The 17500-nt window shown below is 35.2% G+C and overlaps 1 protein-coding gene across 5 annotated transcripts in view; it reads right to left on the bottom strand.

Annotated features, from left to right (window-relative positions):
* CWF19L2 (CWF19 like cell cycle control factor 2) overlaps window positions 1-17500 on the bottom strand; it is a 139333-nt gene that overhangs the window by 67772 nt on the left and 54061 nt on the right. For all 5 annotated transcript variants that reach the window (XM_086339007.1, XM_086339006.1, XM_086339008.1 and 2 more), the window contains 3 exons: window positions 11705-12360; window positions 4979-5075; window positions 3117-3209 (listed from right to left, as the gene is read on the bottom strand). In XM_086339007.1, the coding sequence (XP_086195133.1) occupies window positions 3117-3209; window positions 4979-5075; window positions 11705-12360 (846 nt within the window). The remainder of the gene's footprint in view (window positions 1-3116; window positions 3210-4978; window positions 5076-11704; window positions 12361-17500) is intronic.

The following is a 17500-nucleotide window of genomic DNA, read 5'->3' as shown; positions in this document are numbered from 1 at the left end:
AGGGAGAAACAAACATAGAGAACAAACTATGCACATGGGGAGAGGGGAGGGGAGGGTGAGATGTATGGAAAGAGTAACATGCAAACTTATATGTAAAATAGATAACCAATGGGAATTTGCCATGTGGCTCAGGAAATGCAAACAGGGGTTCTGTTTCAACCTAGAGGGTAGGATGGGGAGTGAGATGGGAGGGAGTTTCAAAAGGGAGGGGATATATGTATACCTATGGCTGATTCATGTTGAGGTTTGACAGAAAACAACAAAATTCTGTAAAGCAATTATCCTTCAATAAAAAAGATTAAAAAAAAAGACACAGAAAGGCTGACTAGATGATAAAAGAAGAGCCTACAATAAACTACCTGCAGAAAACCAACTTTAGGGCAAAAGACACACATAGATGGAATATGACGGGTTGGAGAATGACAGCTCATGCAAACATAACTGCAAGAAATCAGGGTACCAATACTCTTCTCAAACAAAATAGACTTTAAAGCAATGGATATAAAGAGAGATTAAGAAGAACCCTATATAATAATAAAGTGAAAGTGAAAGTCACTCAGTCATGTCCACTCTTTGCGACCCCTACTGGAGTGGGTAGCCTTTCCCTTCTCCAGGGGATCTTCCCAACCCAGGGATCGAACCCAAGTCTCCTGCACTGCAGGCAGATTCTTTACCAGCTGAGCCACAAGGGAAGCCCATATAATAATAAAAGGATCTATAAAAGAAGAGGACTTTACACTCATTAACATATGTGCAACCAATATAGGAACACCTAAAGTAATAAACATACTAACAGACATAAAGAGAGAAAATGATGGGAATACAAAAATAGTATGAGACTTAATACAGAACTCCTATTAATGGACAGATCTTCCAAACAGAAAAATGATAAAGCAACAGAGATTCTAAATGATACAACAGAACACTTAAACGTCATTTATGTTTTCAGGACTCTATATAAAAACAAACAAACAAAAAATACAAATTCTTTTTGAATTCACTATAAACTAAGACACAATATAATCCTCAAGAAATTTGAGTATAATAATTACTTCAAGCATCTTTTCTGACCACAACTGCATGAAACTAGAAATCAAATACTGAGTGAGAAACTAGGAAAAAAACAATATGGAGACTAAACAACATACTACTTAAAAACTAAGGGTCATGATGAAATCAAGAGGAAGTTAAAAAATATCTTGAGATAAATGACAATGAAAACACAACCATAGAAAATCTATGGGATGCAGCCAAAGCACAGAGAAGTTCACAGCAATACAAGCCTTTCTCAAAAAACAAGAAAAATCACAAATAAGGAACGCAACTTGCCACCTAAAAGAATTATACAACAAACAAACAAAACCTAAAGATAGGATAAGGAAGGAAACAATAAAGGTCAGAGAATAAATAAATAAAGGATGTTTTAAAAAATAGAAAAATATCAATAAAACCCAGAGCTGGTTCTTTTAAAGAATAAACAAAATCAACAAATCTCTGACCAAGAACTTTAAGAAAAGAGAGGACCACCCCCCCCCCGCAAATAATAAGAAATAAAATGGGAGAAATAGCAACCAATATTGCAGAATACAAAAGTACCAAAAGAAAATATTATGAACAATTACATACCAACAAAGTGTACAACCTAGAAGAATTGGACAAGTTTCTAGAAACACACAGCCTACCAAAACTGAACAAAAAAGTAGTAGATAATTTGGAAAAGACTGATGAATTTCACTAGAACTGAAATCAAATCTGTAAAAATAAAAATCCTTCCTGCAAAAAACAAGTCCAGGACCAGATGGTTTCACTGCGAAATTCTGCCAGATACACAAATAAGAGCTTACAGTGATCCTTCTCAAAAACTTCAAAAAGATTGAAGAGGAAGAAACATTCCTAAATTCATTCCATAAAGCCACCATCACCCTGATCATCAAAACCAGACAAAGACACTGCCAAAACAGAAAATACCTTTGATGACTATGGATACAAAGATTCTCAACACTAATTCATATTCCTCTCTCATCTAAACCATCACAATAATCAAGTCAGCTCTCCTTCAAAATATACACGGAAAACATTTATGCATATAAAAAATCTAATTACTTCAAACATTCTTCAGCTACTATCTTAGTCAAGTTCACTGTTCTTTCTTATGTGTATTAATGCAAAAGCTTAACTAGATCCCATGTTTGCCCTATTCTCCTTCAATCTACTCTTAACAAAAAAGCCAGGATGGTTCTGTCAAAATACATTTTCTGCTCAAAAATCTGAAACAGCTTTACTTCTCACCCAGAATAAAAACCTACTTCCTTAACTTTTAAGCTTAACATGATCTGGCCTCCCACAGACTCTCTAATCTGGATCTTCCACTTTCTTCTCTTTCACTCATGTCACTCCAGCAACACTGGTCTCCTTGCTGTTTTGTCTAAATACTGGACACACATCCAATCTTCTGTCCCTTATGTCCACAGTGCTCTTCACTCAGATACATAGAGATCACTGTTTAACTTACTTCAAGTCCTTGCTTCATCGTCACTTTTCTAATGAGAATTAGCCTATGCATCCCAAGACACACACACATAAACATATAGCATACCTGACATTCAAGATTCCCTCTACCCTGCTTAGGATATGTAACTTTCTACTACGCTGTATAGTTTATTATCTTTATAAGTTTATTATCTTTCTCTTCCTGTTCAAATAATACTCTGCAAAGACAGATGTTTTTTATCTGTTTTATTGACCAATAGATAGGCAAACGAATCCTAGAACAAAATATTTTACATGAGAGGGATACCAAATTCAAGTGTCTCATTCTGGACAGAAAGAAGTTAATGACCAGTTTGACTTGTGCTAGGTCAGTCAGTAAATGGCAGAGCCTAGAATAAAACCAGGCCCCCTTGACCCTAGACATAGGCTTTTGTCCATCAGGACACAATGGTATAAGATAAGAGAATACATATGAAAATAAATATTAAAAACAAGCAAACAACCATAAACATATACAAACACATCAGTAAGAGATACAGACACATTTAACATTAAATAGTACCACTGCCAAGCACAAGTATTACACAAAGTAATTGGCTACCTATAATCAAACTGTTATTACTTACCTCCACCCTAGATTTTTTTGATGACGTCTGTGTTACAGTGTCTTGGAATTTATTTGCCTTATCAAGTTGGGCTTTAAGTTGTTCAGCTAATTCCTTCAAATAGAAAAGATAAGAAAAACAGGTGTGATATATAGTTTAATTCATTTGTAGAATATTTCAAATTCATATGATGATGATGATGTTCAGTCATTGAGTCATGCCCAACTCTGTGACTCCCTGGACTGTAGCCCGGCAGGCTCTCTGTCCATGGGGTTCTCCAGGCAAGAATACTGGAGTGGGTTACCATTTTCTTCTACAGGGGATCATCCCCGGACCAGGGAACAAAGCTGCATCTCTTGCATTGGCAGGTGGATTCTTTACCCACTGAGTCTAATGCATTACTTTTTAATGAATTCATCTGTGTTACAAAATTCTCAAATATTCATGGAAATTGTTTATATTTTGGTAGTAAATAATTACAAGGACATATATTTTAGAGAAGATAAAAGAAATACATATCCTTAAGAAGGGAATTTTTATAATTCCTTAGATACTATAAACTTCCAATGCTCAGAATTTCAGTTATTTATAAAAAGAAAGCCACTATAGTATTTAAAATAATACCTTATTTACTGTTGATAGGTAACTTATATAAAAACTGAATGCATTTCATTTTTATTCTAGGAAATCTATAAAATCTATATGTTAGTATAAAATCTATAAAATCTATATGTTAGTATAAAAAATACTAACATATAAAACAATAAATCACAATGAAATAAATTAAATGAATAGAATACTATGACAAGCAAAGACAGTTTTCTCCACTGCAGTGGTTCCATGAACACAGAACACTTTTTTAACATATGTTAATCTCCTAACATGGTTACCTTCCTTTCACTATTTTAACCAATTTATTTGTGCTTTCAAAACACAAATGTTATTTTCTTGCTGTTAGTGGTGGTCTGTCTCGCTTACTAATTTCTGGGTTGAGCTTAAGTTCAGTGTCATTAAGGATCAGATTCAGAGAGAGTGCAGCATATGCAAGATATGATTTTTATTACAGATACACACTGATAAAAATAGAAGTATCAGGTTTGTTCACTTTTTGTTCTACTACAGAGTGTCACATAGATAGTGCAACAAAACAGAAGACTACTTAAGATGACTTTTATTTGGATTTGAGATGTTTATATACATATGACCACAAAAGAATCAATTTTTTCAGGACACAGAAAGCTGTCTGACTTTGCCATTCTGCCATGTGCAGTGTAACATGTATTTGTATAAGAGGAATGTGATAATAATAAATAGATAGATGCCACTCTTACCAAATAATTTCATTTTTATTCAATTCTCAGGTTAAGTCTCAAATCACAACATTATCATGGGAATTAAGTGAGCTACACAAAGCATGTAACCCAGTCAGGCACAAACATGTTGCCTAAAATTTTGAAAAAATTAATTAACCATTCTTTTTAGTAGCTCAATTTTAAAGTTCCTAAGTAAGGGAATTTAAGAAAGTAACACATTATTAATAAAATATGACTGAAAAGTGAAGGAAGACAGTGACATTTCTGTATTTCCCTCAAATATGTTCAGTAAGTTATAAAAAGAAGAATAAAGCAAATATCCAACTTAAAAAGAAAATTTAAAAGCACTTAGTTCCCTAAAATCATAAATTTCAAAAATTTGACTAATTAGTTTACTTAGAAGTAGACAATACTGTTCTTAAGAGTGCTCAGAACTCTCTTCAAAGAATAAATAAGCAGCATTATTGTCAAAAGATGCTACATCCCCATAGCTTAGGAACTGCCAAAATTACTTGTAAGAAGTTAAATATTTAGTAATTATTCTCCAAAAGAACAAAATATAAGCCTTACCATATTTCCCATCATCTCTGCCTTGATAATTTTGGCTCCTAACTTGTTCTTCTCATCAACACTCAAGACGTGGATAGACTCATCCCCTGGACTACTTCTGTTTGAACAGGACAGACAAAGAGTATATGAAATATAAGTACATATTAACAACAAGTAAGCTGTTGTAAATAACAACACCAAGATTCAAATGTTATTTCAAATGACCTTCACAAAGCAATCAACACAAACAGAAATAATAAATATAAAAGCCTCAATGCTTCCCTAAAAATCACTACTTAAAGATACTGTGTTACAATGCCATCATGGCCAATGGCAGTGACCAAAGACCTATACCTGACCAAAGACCCAGTAGCAGTGAGAAAAATAATAAAAGTAATATTCATCATAACTTAATATTCCTGTGAAGTGAAGTAAAAGTCACTCAGTTGTGTCCAAATCTTTGGGATCCCATGGACTATACAGACCGTGGAATTCTCCAGGCCAGAACACTGGAATGGATAGCCTTTCCCTTCTCCAGGGGATCTTCCCAACCCAGGGATGAACCCAGATCTCTCACACTGCAGGCAGATTCTTTACCAACTGAGCTATTAGGGAAGCCCCTAATATTCCCATACTTATTCTAAAAAAAGAAACAAAAATTAACACTATAATCAGGTCATAATTCTACACATCTAGAGAAATTCTTCTTATTCAATGGATAACTTACTGATAATCTAAGAAACTATAATCAGAAAATTACATTTACCTACATTTGAAGAATAAAAATAGTGACCACGTGCTCTTTTGCAATGACAACCCACAATTAGACAACATAAACCTAATTTACAGCTAAGATGATGTATCGAACCTATAGTGTGCAAGCCTCAAAGAAGAAAAGATAAATTTCCTGCCCAGGTCAGATTCCTGGCATATACAAAGTTCTCCTAACAAACTTTGCCTTACTGCCACAAGAAAGATTCGAGACTACAATACAAGGAGGGTGAACCTACGCAGAGCATGAAGGACTCCTCAATGAAAGAGAAATAGCTAAGAGTCCAAGGCAGCTAAAGAGGGGAGAGCTGCACAGTGAAAGAATTCCAGAAAAGTACAGAGAGTTCCCCTTGAGTAATAATCAGAAACTACCTGATCAGAAACAGTCGTGAAAATAACATCTCAAAGAATTAGAGGAACAGCATTCAGCATTCCTGGTAATAGGAATAGGTCCCAATAGCCAAACTAGGAAAATTCATAATTATGAAAGCAGTGGGTAGAGTATTAAAGGTCCTTTTTCATGAATGGGAAATAAACCCTAGACTAAATGCTGCTCTGGGTCCACCTAACAAATATTAAGGGCAAGAGTCCAAAGGACCAGTTTTAAATTAATTTAACCTTGTCCCAAAACAAAATTTAAGAATACTTCCAGGAATACAAATATATCTAGAACTGAAAAAGTAAAACTCCTTTTTTAATTTAAATTTATTTTTAATTGGAGGATAACTGCTTTACAATATTGTGTTGGCTTCTGCCATATATCAACAGGAATCAAAAGGACCAGTTTCCAATTCAGTTAACTGTCTCCCAAAACAAAACTCAAGAATACTTACATGAATGCAAAAATATCTACCATGGAACAAAATAAAATTCTCAATATCTAGTATCCAATTAAAGACTGTCAGACATGCAAACTAGAAAAAAAATAAAACCCTTAATTAGGAGAAAAAGCTATCAATCAAAGCACTGACACAGATTTAACAAACAGAAGACAAGGACATTGAAAGTTAACATCAATTTATTCCACATGGTTGAAAAGTAAGAGACAACTCAGACATAAAAAAGATTAGAATTTAAATTCTACAAGTGAAAATTACAATGGTCAAAATAAAAACTACACTGAATAGGATTAATAGAGATTAGACTGCAAAAGAAAAAAATTTAATTGAAACACTAGTTTCCAATGCCTAACTTCTACATAAAATGAAACACACAGAAAAAAAGAATTTCAGAACAGAAAAGAACAATGGAGACGTATAGGACAACCATAAATAGCCTATCATTCATATTACTGGAGTCCCTGAAATAAATGGGAGACAGAAGAAACAAAGGTCAAAGTTTACTAAAGTTAGTGAAAACTAAAAATCCAAGGAGCTTAGAGAATTCCTAGTACAAAAACCAAACCAGAAAACCACATCAAGGCATATCATAATCAAACTGCTCAAAACTAATAACGAAGAACAATTTATAGCAGCCATAGGGGGGAAAAAAGACATTTATGCACAGAGAAAAAAAGGAAGAGCAGATTTCTCATCAGAAACAACGTAACCAAGAAGAGAGTAACAGTATTTTTAAAGTGCTTCAAATTGTCAACCTAGAATTCTATATCAAGTCAAAGTATCTTTTTCACTTCAGAATAATGGAAATAAAAACAAAAATCAACAAATGGGATCTAATTAAACATAAAAGCATTTGCACAACTAAGGAAACTATAAACAAGGTGAAAAGACAGCCCTCAGAATGGGAGAAAACAATAGCAAACAAAACAACTGACAAAGGATTAATCTCCAAAATATACAAACAGTTCATGAAGCTCAATACAAGAAAAATGAACAACTTAATCAAAAGGTGAGCAAAAGACCTAAACAGACATTTCTCCATAGACGGCAGCCCACCAGGCTCCCCCATCCCTGGGATTCTCCAGGCAAGAACACTGGAGTGGGGTGCCATTTCCTTCTCCAATGCATGAAAGTGAAAAGTGAAAGTGAAGTCACTCAGTCCTGTCCGACTCTTATCGACCCCATGGACTGCAGCCTACCAGGCCCCTCCGTCCATGGGATTTTCCAGGCAAGAGTATTGGAGTGGGGTGCCATTGCCTTCTCCAAAAGAAGACATACAGATGGCTAATAAACACAAGAAAAGATGCTCAACATCACTCATTATTAGAGAAATGCAAATCAAAATCACAATGAGGCATCATCTCACATGGGTCAGAATGGTCATCATCAAAAATTCTAAACAATAAATGCTGGAGAGGGTGTGGCAAAAAGGGAACCCTCTTACACTGATGCAAACTTATATAACCACTATGGAGAAGAGTATGGAGATTCCTTTCAAAACTAGAAATAAAAATATCATACAACCCAGCAATCTCATTCTTGGGCATATACTCTGAGGAAATCAGAATTAAAACAGATGCATGTACCCCAAAGTTCACTGTAGCACTATTTACAATAGTTAGGACATGGAAGCAACCTAGATGTCCATCGGCAGATGAATGGATAAGGAAGTTGTGGTCCATATACACAATGGACTACTACTCAGCTATAAAGAGGAATGCATTTGAGTTAGTTCTAATGAGGTGGATGAACCTAGAGCCTGTTTAGAGTGAAGTCAGAGAGAGAAAGACAAATACCATATATTGATGCATGTATATGGAATCTAGAAAGATGGTACCAATAATTCTACGTACAGGACAGCAAATGAGACACAGATATAAAGAACAGTCTTTTGGACTCTGTGGGAGAGGGAGAGGGTGGGATGATTTGGGAGAATGGCATTGAAATATGCATAATATCATATATTTATCATATATGAAACGAGTCACCAGTCCAGGTTTGATGCATGATACTGGATGCTTGGGGCTGGTGCACTGGGATGACCCAAAGGGATGGTATGGGGAAGGAGGAGGGAGGAGGGTTCAGGATGGGGAACACATGTATACCTGTGGCGGATTCATTTCGATATTTGGCAAAACCAATACAATATTGTAAAGTTAAAAAATAAAATTAAATTTAAAAAAAATAAATGAATAAAAATAAAATAATTACACACACACAAAAAAGAACAGACTTTTGGACTCAGTGGGAGAAGGAGATGGTGCGATGATTTGAGAGAACAGCACTGAAACATATACATTACCATATGTAAAAGAAACAACAGTGCGCATATTATGTATGAAGCAGGGCACCCAAAGCTCGTGCTCTGGGACAACCTGGAGGGATCGGGTGGGGAGGGAGGTGGGCAGGGGGTTCAGAAGGAGGGGACACATGTATACCTATGGCTGACTCATATTAATGTATGGCAAAAACCACAATATTATAATTATGCATCAATTAAAATAAATTTTAAAATGTAACAAAAAAAAAGGTGAAATGAAGAGACATAAAAAGCTGAAAGAATGTTAAAGAAAAGCCTTCAGATAGAAGAAAAATTATACTAGACTGAAATATGGATCAACTCAAAGGAAGGAAGAGCAACAGAAATGATGACTACAAGGGTAAATATATACTTGTTTCTTATTACTTAAGTCTCTTTAAGATAACTATTTAAAGAAAAATAGTAACAAGAGTTTATAACAAGTATAAGTAAACTGTATGAAAACACTAACAGAAAGGACAGGATGGGGAGAAATGTAAATAAACTACTATGAAGTTCTTACAAGAGTGGCATAATACCACTTGAGGGTAGATAAGCTAAAGATGTATGCTGCTGGGACTTCCCTGGCGGTGCAGTGATTAAGAATACACCTTGCAATGCAGGGGATGTGGATTCAGTCCCCGCTCAGGAAACTGAGATCCCACACGCTGTGGGGCAATGCACTGAAGCTACTGAACCTGCATAATCTGGAGCCTGTGTACAACGGAAGGTTCCATTTGCTGGACACAGACTGGCTGGATGGATAGAGAAACCAGAACTGTATATATCCTGTCTTCAGGAGACCCACTTCAGACCCAGAGGCACATACAGACTAAAGCTGAAGGCATGGAAATCAAAAGAAGTAGCAAAACACATATCAGAGGGACTAGACTTTAGAAGAAAAACTGGAGACTTCTCTGGTGCTTCAGTGGTTAGGAAATCACCAGCCAATGCAGGGGACACAGGTTTGATCCCTGGTCCAGGAAGATTCCACATGCCCTGAGGGCAAGCCCGAGACCCACAACTACTATACTCCCTCCCCCAAAAGCAATTCCTACAGTTACCTCCCATCACCCACATCCACAGCCACACTTTCCTCTTCTTTAACATTTGCACTCAGGATAATCCTACCTGCATGAGTACACTGTATCATACATACATATACACTAACTTTGAATTCCTGCTGAATTATCCCATCTATCATCATTCTATATTTTAAGCTTCTTTCAAACTTGATAATGTCTTTTCCACTAATATATAAACATATTCAAGTTTCTGCACCTTAAAAAATATGGGAGTGAGGGAGGCACTTCGTTAAACCGATGTCTCCCACATATACTTTCTATCTCTATTATATCATAATCCACAGTCATAATTTAGTCCATGAAATCTGGTTTATAAATCCTCTTTTACAATGATAATATTCTTGATTAAGTTGCCAAAGATCTCTATTACTGCCTACCCAAAGACACATCTTTGTCATTTTTATCACTTTTCTCTGTTTTTGAGAAACTTTCATTTTTCTCTTCACTTTTCAGTATACAAAGAATCAATCAAGAGACAGCACCCAAGAAGGTATGCGGACTCCAACCAAAACTCACAAGTTTCAAGAGGATAACTGAAATCTCAGAGACCTTTAAAAGAGGCAACGTTCATGGTCCTAAAATTTGTACTCCAAACATTCCTCTTTTTGTTGTTTTGACGGGGTTGTGGAAGGGGTATAATTTCTAACAGAATTGTTTATTAGTGTAGAAATGTAGAACAGGATAAATATGACGATACACAAGAATTCTGAGTATCTCTGGCATTTTCAATATTAACAGATAATTCAACACATAATAGAACAGTAATAGGTATCAAATAAAGACATTACAATGAAAGTTGTTGGGCATCAATGACCGAAGAATATATTATCGTTAATAACACAGTAAAGACACTGCTCTGCAACAAACAGCAGGGACAGACTCTTCCATTTATAATGGAAGACTCTAAGCATTTATAATGGCAAGCATATGCTCTGAAGAAAACATCACCATGGCATCTGCAACTATCCTATAAAAAGAAAAAAGTACAAGCATTTCTCATTTTTCAGGGTTACAGCTATATTTCAAAAGCCCTCGTCAAAATTATTTTCTGAAAAGCAAATCCTATTTTCCCACTTAAATATATTCTTTTTACAACACACATCCATACACAGACACACCCACAACAAACTCTGGCTCAAACTTTTGAGGAAAATGTAATTTAAAAAGCTCCAATCCAATCACATTTCAGAAACTTTGAGTATATTGCAATTATTCTTTGCCTGATGACAGTGTTCATAGATCCCATCCTTTAATTCTTTTCTTACTACTTATTCTCAAATTTTCTCCCCTAAGGATCTCAGTACTCTTGCTTGGAAAATCCTGGTAGGATCCTGGTAGGATCCTGGTAGGCCACAGTTCATGGGGTCGCAAAGAGTTGGACACGACTGAACTGAACTGAACTGAACAAAATCTACCAAAATATTTTATGTAGCGTATCCATTTATAAGAACTATTAAAGCTAAATCTATAAATTTAGCTTTATAGATTGCAAAAAAGCAACAAATTTTGAGGAAATATTCACTACTGAATTCATCTTTCAGCTTTTTGTTAAATAAACTGAAATGAAATACAATATATAAAATGAAACTACTGAACTGTTAAAGGTGCATATCTTATCTCTTACATCAAATTTAAGAAACAAAATCATAACATATCTAATCAGTAACTGATGCTCTAAAAGTACAGTTCAGTATCTTGAATCCACTGGACCTTAGTATTCATTTACTGGTTTAGAAAACAAAGGACAGAATACCTGGCGAGCGAAGATTTTGTGTCCTGTAGATGTTCTTTTGTCACATAGTCATCTCTCAAGCCTTCCTCCTGTGACTTTTCTCTCACATCTTCTGAAACGTATCCAGGGTCAACACTGTGACTGGTTTCTAGTGGCTTTTGATTTGAATGTTTCCTGTCTCCCCTCCCAAATCGACTCCAGCATGATAAACTTTCTTCACTGTTCTCTGTGGATTTTTGAAAACCACAATGCACAGAATCTTGAGGAACTACTGCTGAAGATGAACTAGACGGTTCAAAATTTCTGTCCTTGCTATGAAATGACACTTCTTCATCATCAGAGGGTCTTAAGAATTTAGCTCTTAAATTTACGTGAGAAGAAAATTCTTGATTTTTCCTTGGACTGGGTTCTCTTCTATATGTTTCTGAAAACACAGATCTACCATCTTTTTCATCACCACTAAACTTATCTTTAGTGATACTGTTTGCAATATCTGTTGTATTATATCTACCTCTTGAACTTTTACTATATTTTACCAAGTCTGATTTTCCACTTTCTTGACTACTGTGTGCTCTATCTGAGTCTGTTGGTTTCTTCCATCGTTCTCGTCTACCATCTTCTTTTGTAAATGCAGCTTTTTCAGCTTCTTTTAATTTCAACTGAAATACTTCCATTGACTAGAAAGGAGGAAAAATTCAACAAGATATTAAAAATTAAAAATGGCTCAATGATTTGTACTCCACATGCCACTGTGTCATGATACATTGTCATGTAGTACAATGAAAGAAAAACCTAAAAAGGGGGAATGAAAGACCTATACAATCATCCTAAATGACACAGGCTGAAATATGTACCCCCTCCAAAGTCATATGTCAAACCCCTAACCCACAGAACCTCAGAATGTGACATTTGTAGAAAGGATCTTTAAAGAGCTGATTAAGTTAAAATGAGGTCACTTGGTTATGCTTTAATCCAGTATGACTGCTATCCTTGTAATCAGAAGAATGTAGACACACAAAGAGATAAGTACACACAGAGAAAACCCCATGTGAGGACAGAGCTAGGAGGCAGATACTTATGAACTAAAAAGAAAGGCCTCAGAAGAAACCAAACCCTCTAACATCTTGATCTTGAACTTTGATTCTCCTTAACCGTAAGAAAATAAATTGCTGTTGTTTAAGTCACCCAGTCTGTGGAACTGTGTTGTGGTAGCTGGAGCAAAGAAACACATCACTATAAAATGAGTATTTTAAAAAACATGAATAATCCAAGAAAAATTACCAAATAATAAAAAAAATTCTGGGAGCTCAAAAGAAGCCATTTAGACCAAATACCCAGCATTAAAACAAAACAGAATTCAGAAATCAGTAAAAACATAATATTTTAAAAGGTATTTCCTACTATCAGTGAGATTCAAGATGTAACTGCTAAAACAAAACAGACTCTTATGAAAAGAAGAGCAGTTCAAGAGCAAGAAAGACAAAGAAAACTATGTTCTAAGATAGGCAGGTAGTGAGTAGAACGACAGAAAGTATTGAATCCGAATCTGCGAACTCAACACTAGCCTAGGAATCTGCTATACTCGGGAAAAGATGGTAAACAAACATAAGTTATAGCGCAAAGACACATGGACAATTAGTTCTACAGAACATGCATATACTTTCAGAAGGAAAAACCAAAGACAGTAGAAGCATTACCAGAAAAATTGCCCCAGCTAATTTTCTAGATCCAAAGGTCTCATCCAACAGGGGGAAGGAAGAAAGTGAAGCATACAGAAACTCATACATTAAAAAATCCTAATTCCTGAGTCTCAAAATTCATGCAGAAAATAAATTTTTCACAAAGATCAGATCAGAGGAAGGAGTGAATGTGAACAAGTAAACAAACGGGAGTTAGGTAAACAACATTCTGCCAACAAAGGAAAGGAAGTTAAGACTGTTAACAACTTTTTACTAAGTGCTAGAAGATAATGAAGTGAAGATGAAATTTTGAAAAATAATTCTAAGGTAATAATTCTAAATAAAGAATTCAATTCAGTCAAATTATCTTTCCTTGACATGTACAGAAGAAAGGCATTTTCCGAAATGCAACATATCAGAAAGTACATTACTTACTAATTCTAGGGGAGAAATTACTCAGTATCATTAAGCCAAACCGTAAATGAATTAGGGCAGGTATCTTTGAAAAAAGGAATTCAGGCCATAAACTAAATGGCAAATGTAATGGTTAAGTCTAAATAACTGTTCTTATAGTTGTGAAGAATACAACTGTCAAGGATAACATGCATATTTTTTAAACTTATAGTAAACTGTAATTAAAACTTTAAAATCTTTCCATAAAATCTGAGAGTTGAGATGGAAAGTCATTACCTTAAGACGAGGCAGGGATAATCCATTATATTTTATCAAATTATTTTAAAAATCTAGGCTTAACATGTTTCTTAAATTTAATGACAACATGAACAGAATGAAAATGATAGCAGTAAAGGGGGATATTTTCACAATTTAAGCATTGTCTCACAGGCAACTTTTTTCTTTCTTGCTGATACATAAATTAACGATGTCTTTATAATTAGTGGCTTCTAAAAATCAATAAAATATGGTAATAACAAAAACAACAAAAACAGTAGCTGACACAATTTATCCCATGCTTATTGTACTACACTTTTGGATCATTTAAATGGGGTCTACATAGAATGTCTAGGTTCAAATTTATTCATGAATTTCATAATCTTGGTTATTTAAACTCTGCTTCAGTTTCCCCATTTACTAAATAAATATAATAGTATAATTGTGGCTATTAAATAAATTTAATTATACATGATGTAATACAACAGTAGCTGGCAGATGAAAAGCATTCAAATTATTATTAGTGCTCACAACAATTCTATGAGAATGATCCTAATAATCGTGTCTTTAAAATGAAAAATAAAAATGAAGCTTAAGATCACACAGCAAGAGTAACAAACCTCATATTGAAATTCAAGACTATTTAACTACACAGTGAATGTTTTTAACCATTATGTCAAAATGCCTAACTCTTTGATTCTTAACTGTTCCAGAGAATTAAGAAATTATATAAAACTTCAAAGTTTCAAAAATAAACTTACAATAACCCTTAAAAGATAAAAAGAAAAATAAAGATAATATATATATATAAAGATATAAATGCAAAATGAAATATTAACAAATTTAATTCAGTAGTATATTGAAGTAAATGCCATGATCAAATAGGAGTTAAAGAATCCAAGAATGGCCTGAAGATAGAAAATATGTTCAATTCATCTCATTAACAAAAGAAAAAAAATAATTTTATCTCAAAGGATATCAAAACAGTTATTTCATAAAAATTAGATACCCACTCCTAATTTAAAAGCAAATTAACAAAAAAGCACCTTTCAATAAACTGTGAATGCAAAGATACTTTTTAAACATGACAATCTTCATCTTAAATGCACTTAAACACAGAAGAAAGGTGTCTATATCTAAGTCCTGAAATTCTATTTCAAGAATACAAGAAAGTCTAAATATTGTAACACTGAGCAGGAAAAAGTAATCAACATTTCCATGTAACTATTTTCCCAGATAAGCCAGTTTAAAACAGCTACAGATGTAATGACAAGAGTTAAAAAAAAATGGGCAGACTAATACCAGTCAAGTCAGAAAACATAAAGGAAGAAAGATTCAACATACACTTGAAAAAAATAAAAAATATACTGAGGATAAGGATATATATGTAACAACAAATGGAGAAATGCACTGAAAAGAATAAATGAAAATTTGAACTGACGAATAACCAGTATTTTAGAATGAGAAAATTCAATATTGTTATTCAGTCACTCAGTCTTGTCTGATTCTTTGTGACCCCAGAACTGCAGCGTGCCAGGCATCCCTGTACTTCACCATCCCCTGGACCTTGCTCAAACTCATGTCCACTGAGTCGGTAATGCCATCCAACTATCTCGTCCTCTATCGTGCCCTTCTCCTGCTGCCTTCAATCTTTCCCACCATCAAGGTTTTTTCTAATGAGTCTGTCCTTCACATCAGGTGGCCGAAGTATTACAGCTTCAGCTTCAGCATCAGCCCTTCCAATGAATATTCCGGGTTGATTTCCTTTCGGATTGACTGGCTTCATCTCCTCACAGTCCAAGGGACTCTCAAGAGTCTTCTCCAACACCACAGTTCAAAAGCATCAATTTTTCAGTGCTCAGCTTTCTTTATAGTCCAACTCTCACATCCATACATGACTACTGGAAAAACATGGTATCTCTAATTTTCTTGAAGAGATCTCTAGTCTTTCCCTTCTACTGTTTTCCTCTAATTCTTTGCATTGTTCACTTAGGAAGATTTCCTTATCTCTCCTCGCTATTCTTTGGGACTCTGAATTCAGATTAGGTATACCTTCCCTTTTCTCCTTTGCCTTTCACTTCTCTTCTTTTCTCAGCTATTTGTAAGGCCTCCTCAATCATTTTGCCTTTTTGCATTTCTTTTTCTTGGGGATGGTTTTGATCCCTGCCACCTGTACTATGTTACAAATCTCTGTCCATAGTTCTTCAGGCACTCTATCAGATCTAATCCGTTGAGTCTATTTGTCACTTCCACTGTATACTCATAAGGGATTTGATTTAGGTCATACACCCATGGCCTAGTGGATTTCCCTACTTTCCTCAATTTAAGTCTGAATTTTGCAACAAGGAGTTCATGATCTGAACCAGTCAGTTTTTGCTGACTCCATCTTCCATTCCAAGAATATAATCACTCTGATTTTGGTACTGACCATCTGGTGACGTCCACCACATGTCCACCATCTCTTGTGTTGTTGGAAGAGGGTGTTTGCTATGACCAGCGCATTCTCTTGGCAAAACTCTGTTATCCTTTGCTTGCTTCATTTTGTACTACAAGGCCAAACCTGCCTGTTATGTCAGGTATCTCTTGACTTCCTTCATTTGCATTCCAGTCCCCTATGATGAAAAGGACATCTTTTTTGGGTGTTAGTTCTAGAAGGTCTTGTAGGTCTTCATAGAACCGCTCAACTTCAGCTTCTTCAGCACTAGTGGTTGGGGGCATAGACTAGGATTACTGTGACACTGAATGGTTTGCCTTGGAAACAAACAGAGATCATTCTGTTGTTTTTGAGACTACAACCAAGTACTACATTTCGGACTCTTTTATTGACTGTGAGGGCTACTCCCTTTCTTCTAAGAGATTTGTCCTCAGTAGTAGATATAAAGGTCATCTGAATTAAATTCACCCATTCCAGACCATTTTAGTTCACTGATTGCTAAAATTTTGATGTTCACTCTTGTGATCTCCTGTTTGACCACTTCCAATTTACCTTGATTCATGGACCTAACATTCCAATGCAATATTGTTATTTAAAGCATCAGCTTTTACTTTCACAAGACACACTGACAGCTGGGTATTGTTTCTGCTTTGGTTCAGCCTCTTTATTCCTTCTGGAGCTCTTTCTCCACTCTTCCCCAGTAGCATATTGGGCATCTACTGACGTGGGGAGTTCATCTTTCAGTGTCAAATCTTTTTGCCTTTCATACTGTCCAAAATCACTGCAGATGGTGACTGCAGCCATGAAATTAAAAGACGCTTTCTCCTTGGAAGGAAAGTTATGACCAACCTAGACAGCATATTAGAAAGCAGAGATAAAATTTTGTCAACAAAGGTCCATTTAGTCAAGGGTATGGTTTTTCCAGTAGTCCAGTTTTTCCAATAGTCATGTATGGATGTGACTGCAGTCCATGGGGTCGCTAAGAGTCAGACACGACTGAGCGTCTTCACTTTCACCTTTCACTTTCATGCATTG

Source organism: Bos grunniens, chromosome 15, assembly GCF_055505025.1.
Source record: "Bos grunniens cultivar Pamir isolate PY7600 chromosome 15, Bosgru_T2T1.0, whole genome shotgun sequence".
Taxonomy (NCBI): Eukaryota; Metazoa; Chordata; class Mammalia; order Artiodactyla; family Bovidae; genus Bos; species Bos grunniens.
This window is presented reverse-complemented; position numbering and strand designations above follow the sequence as displayed.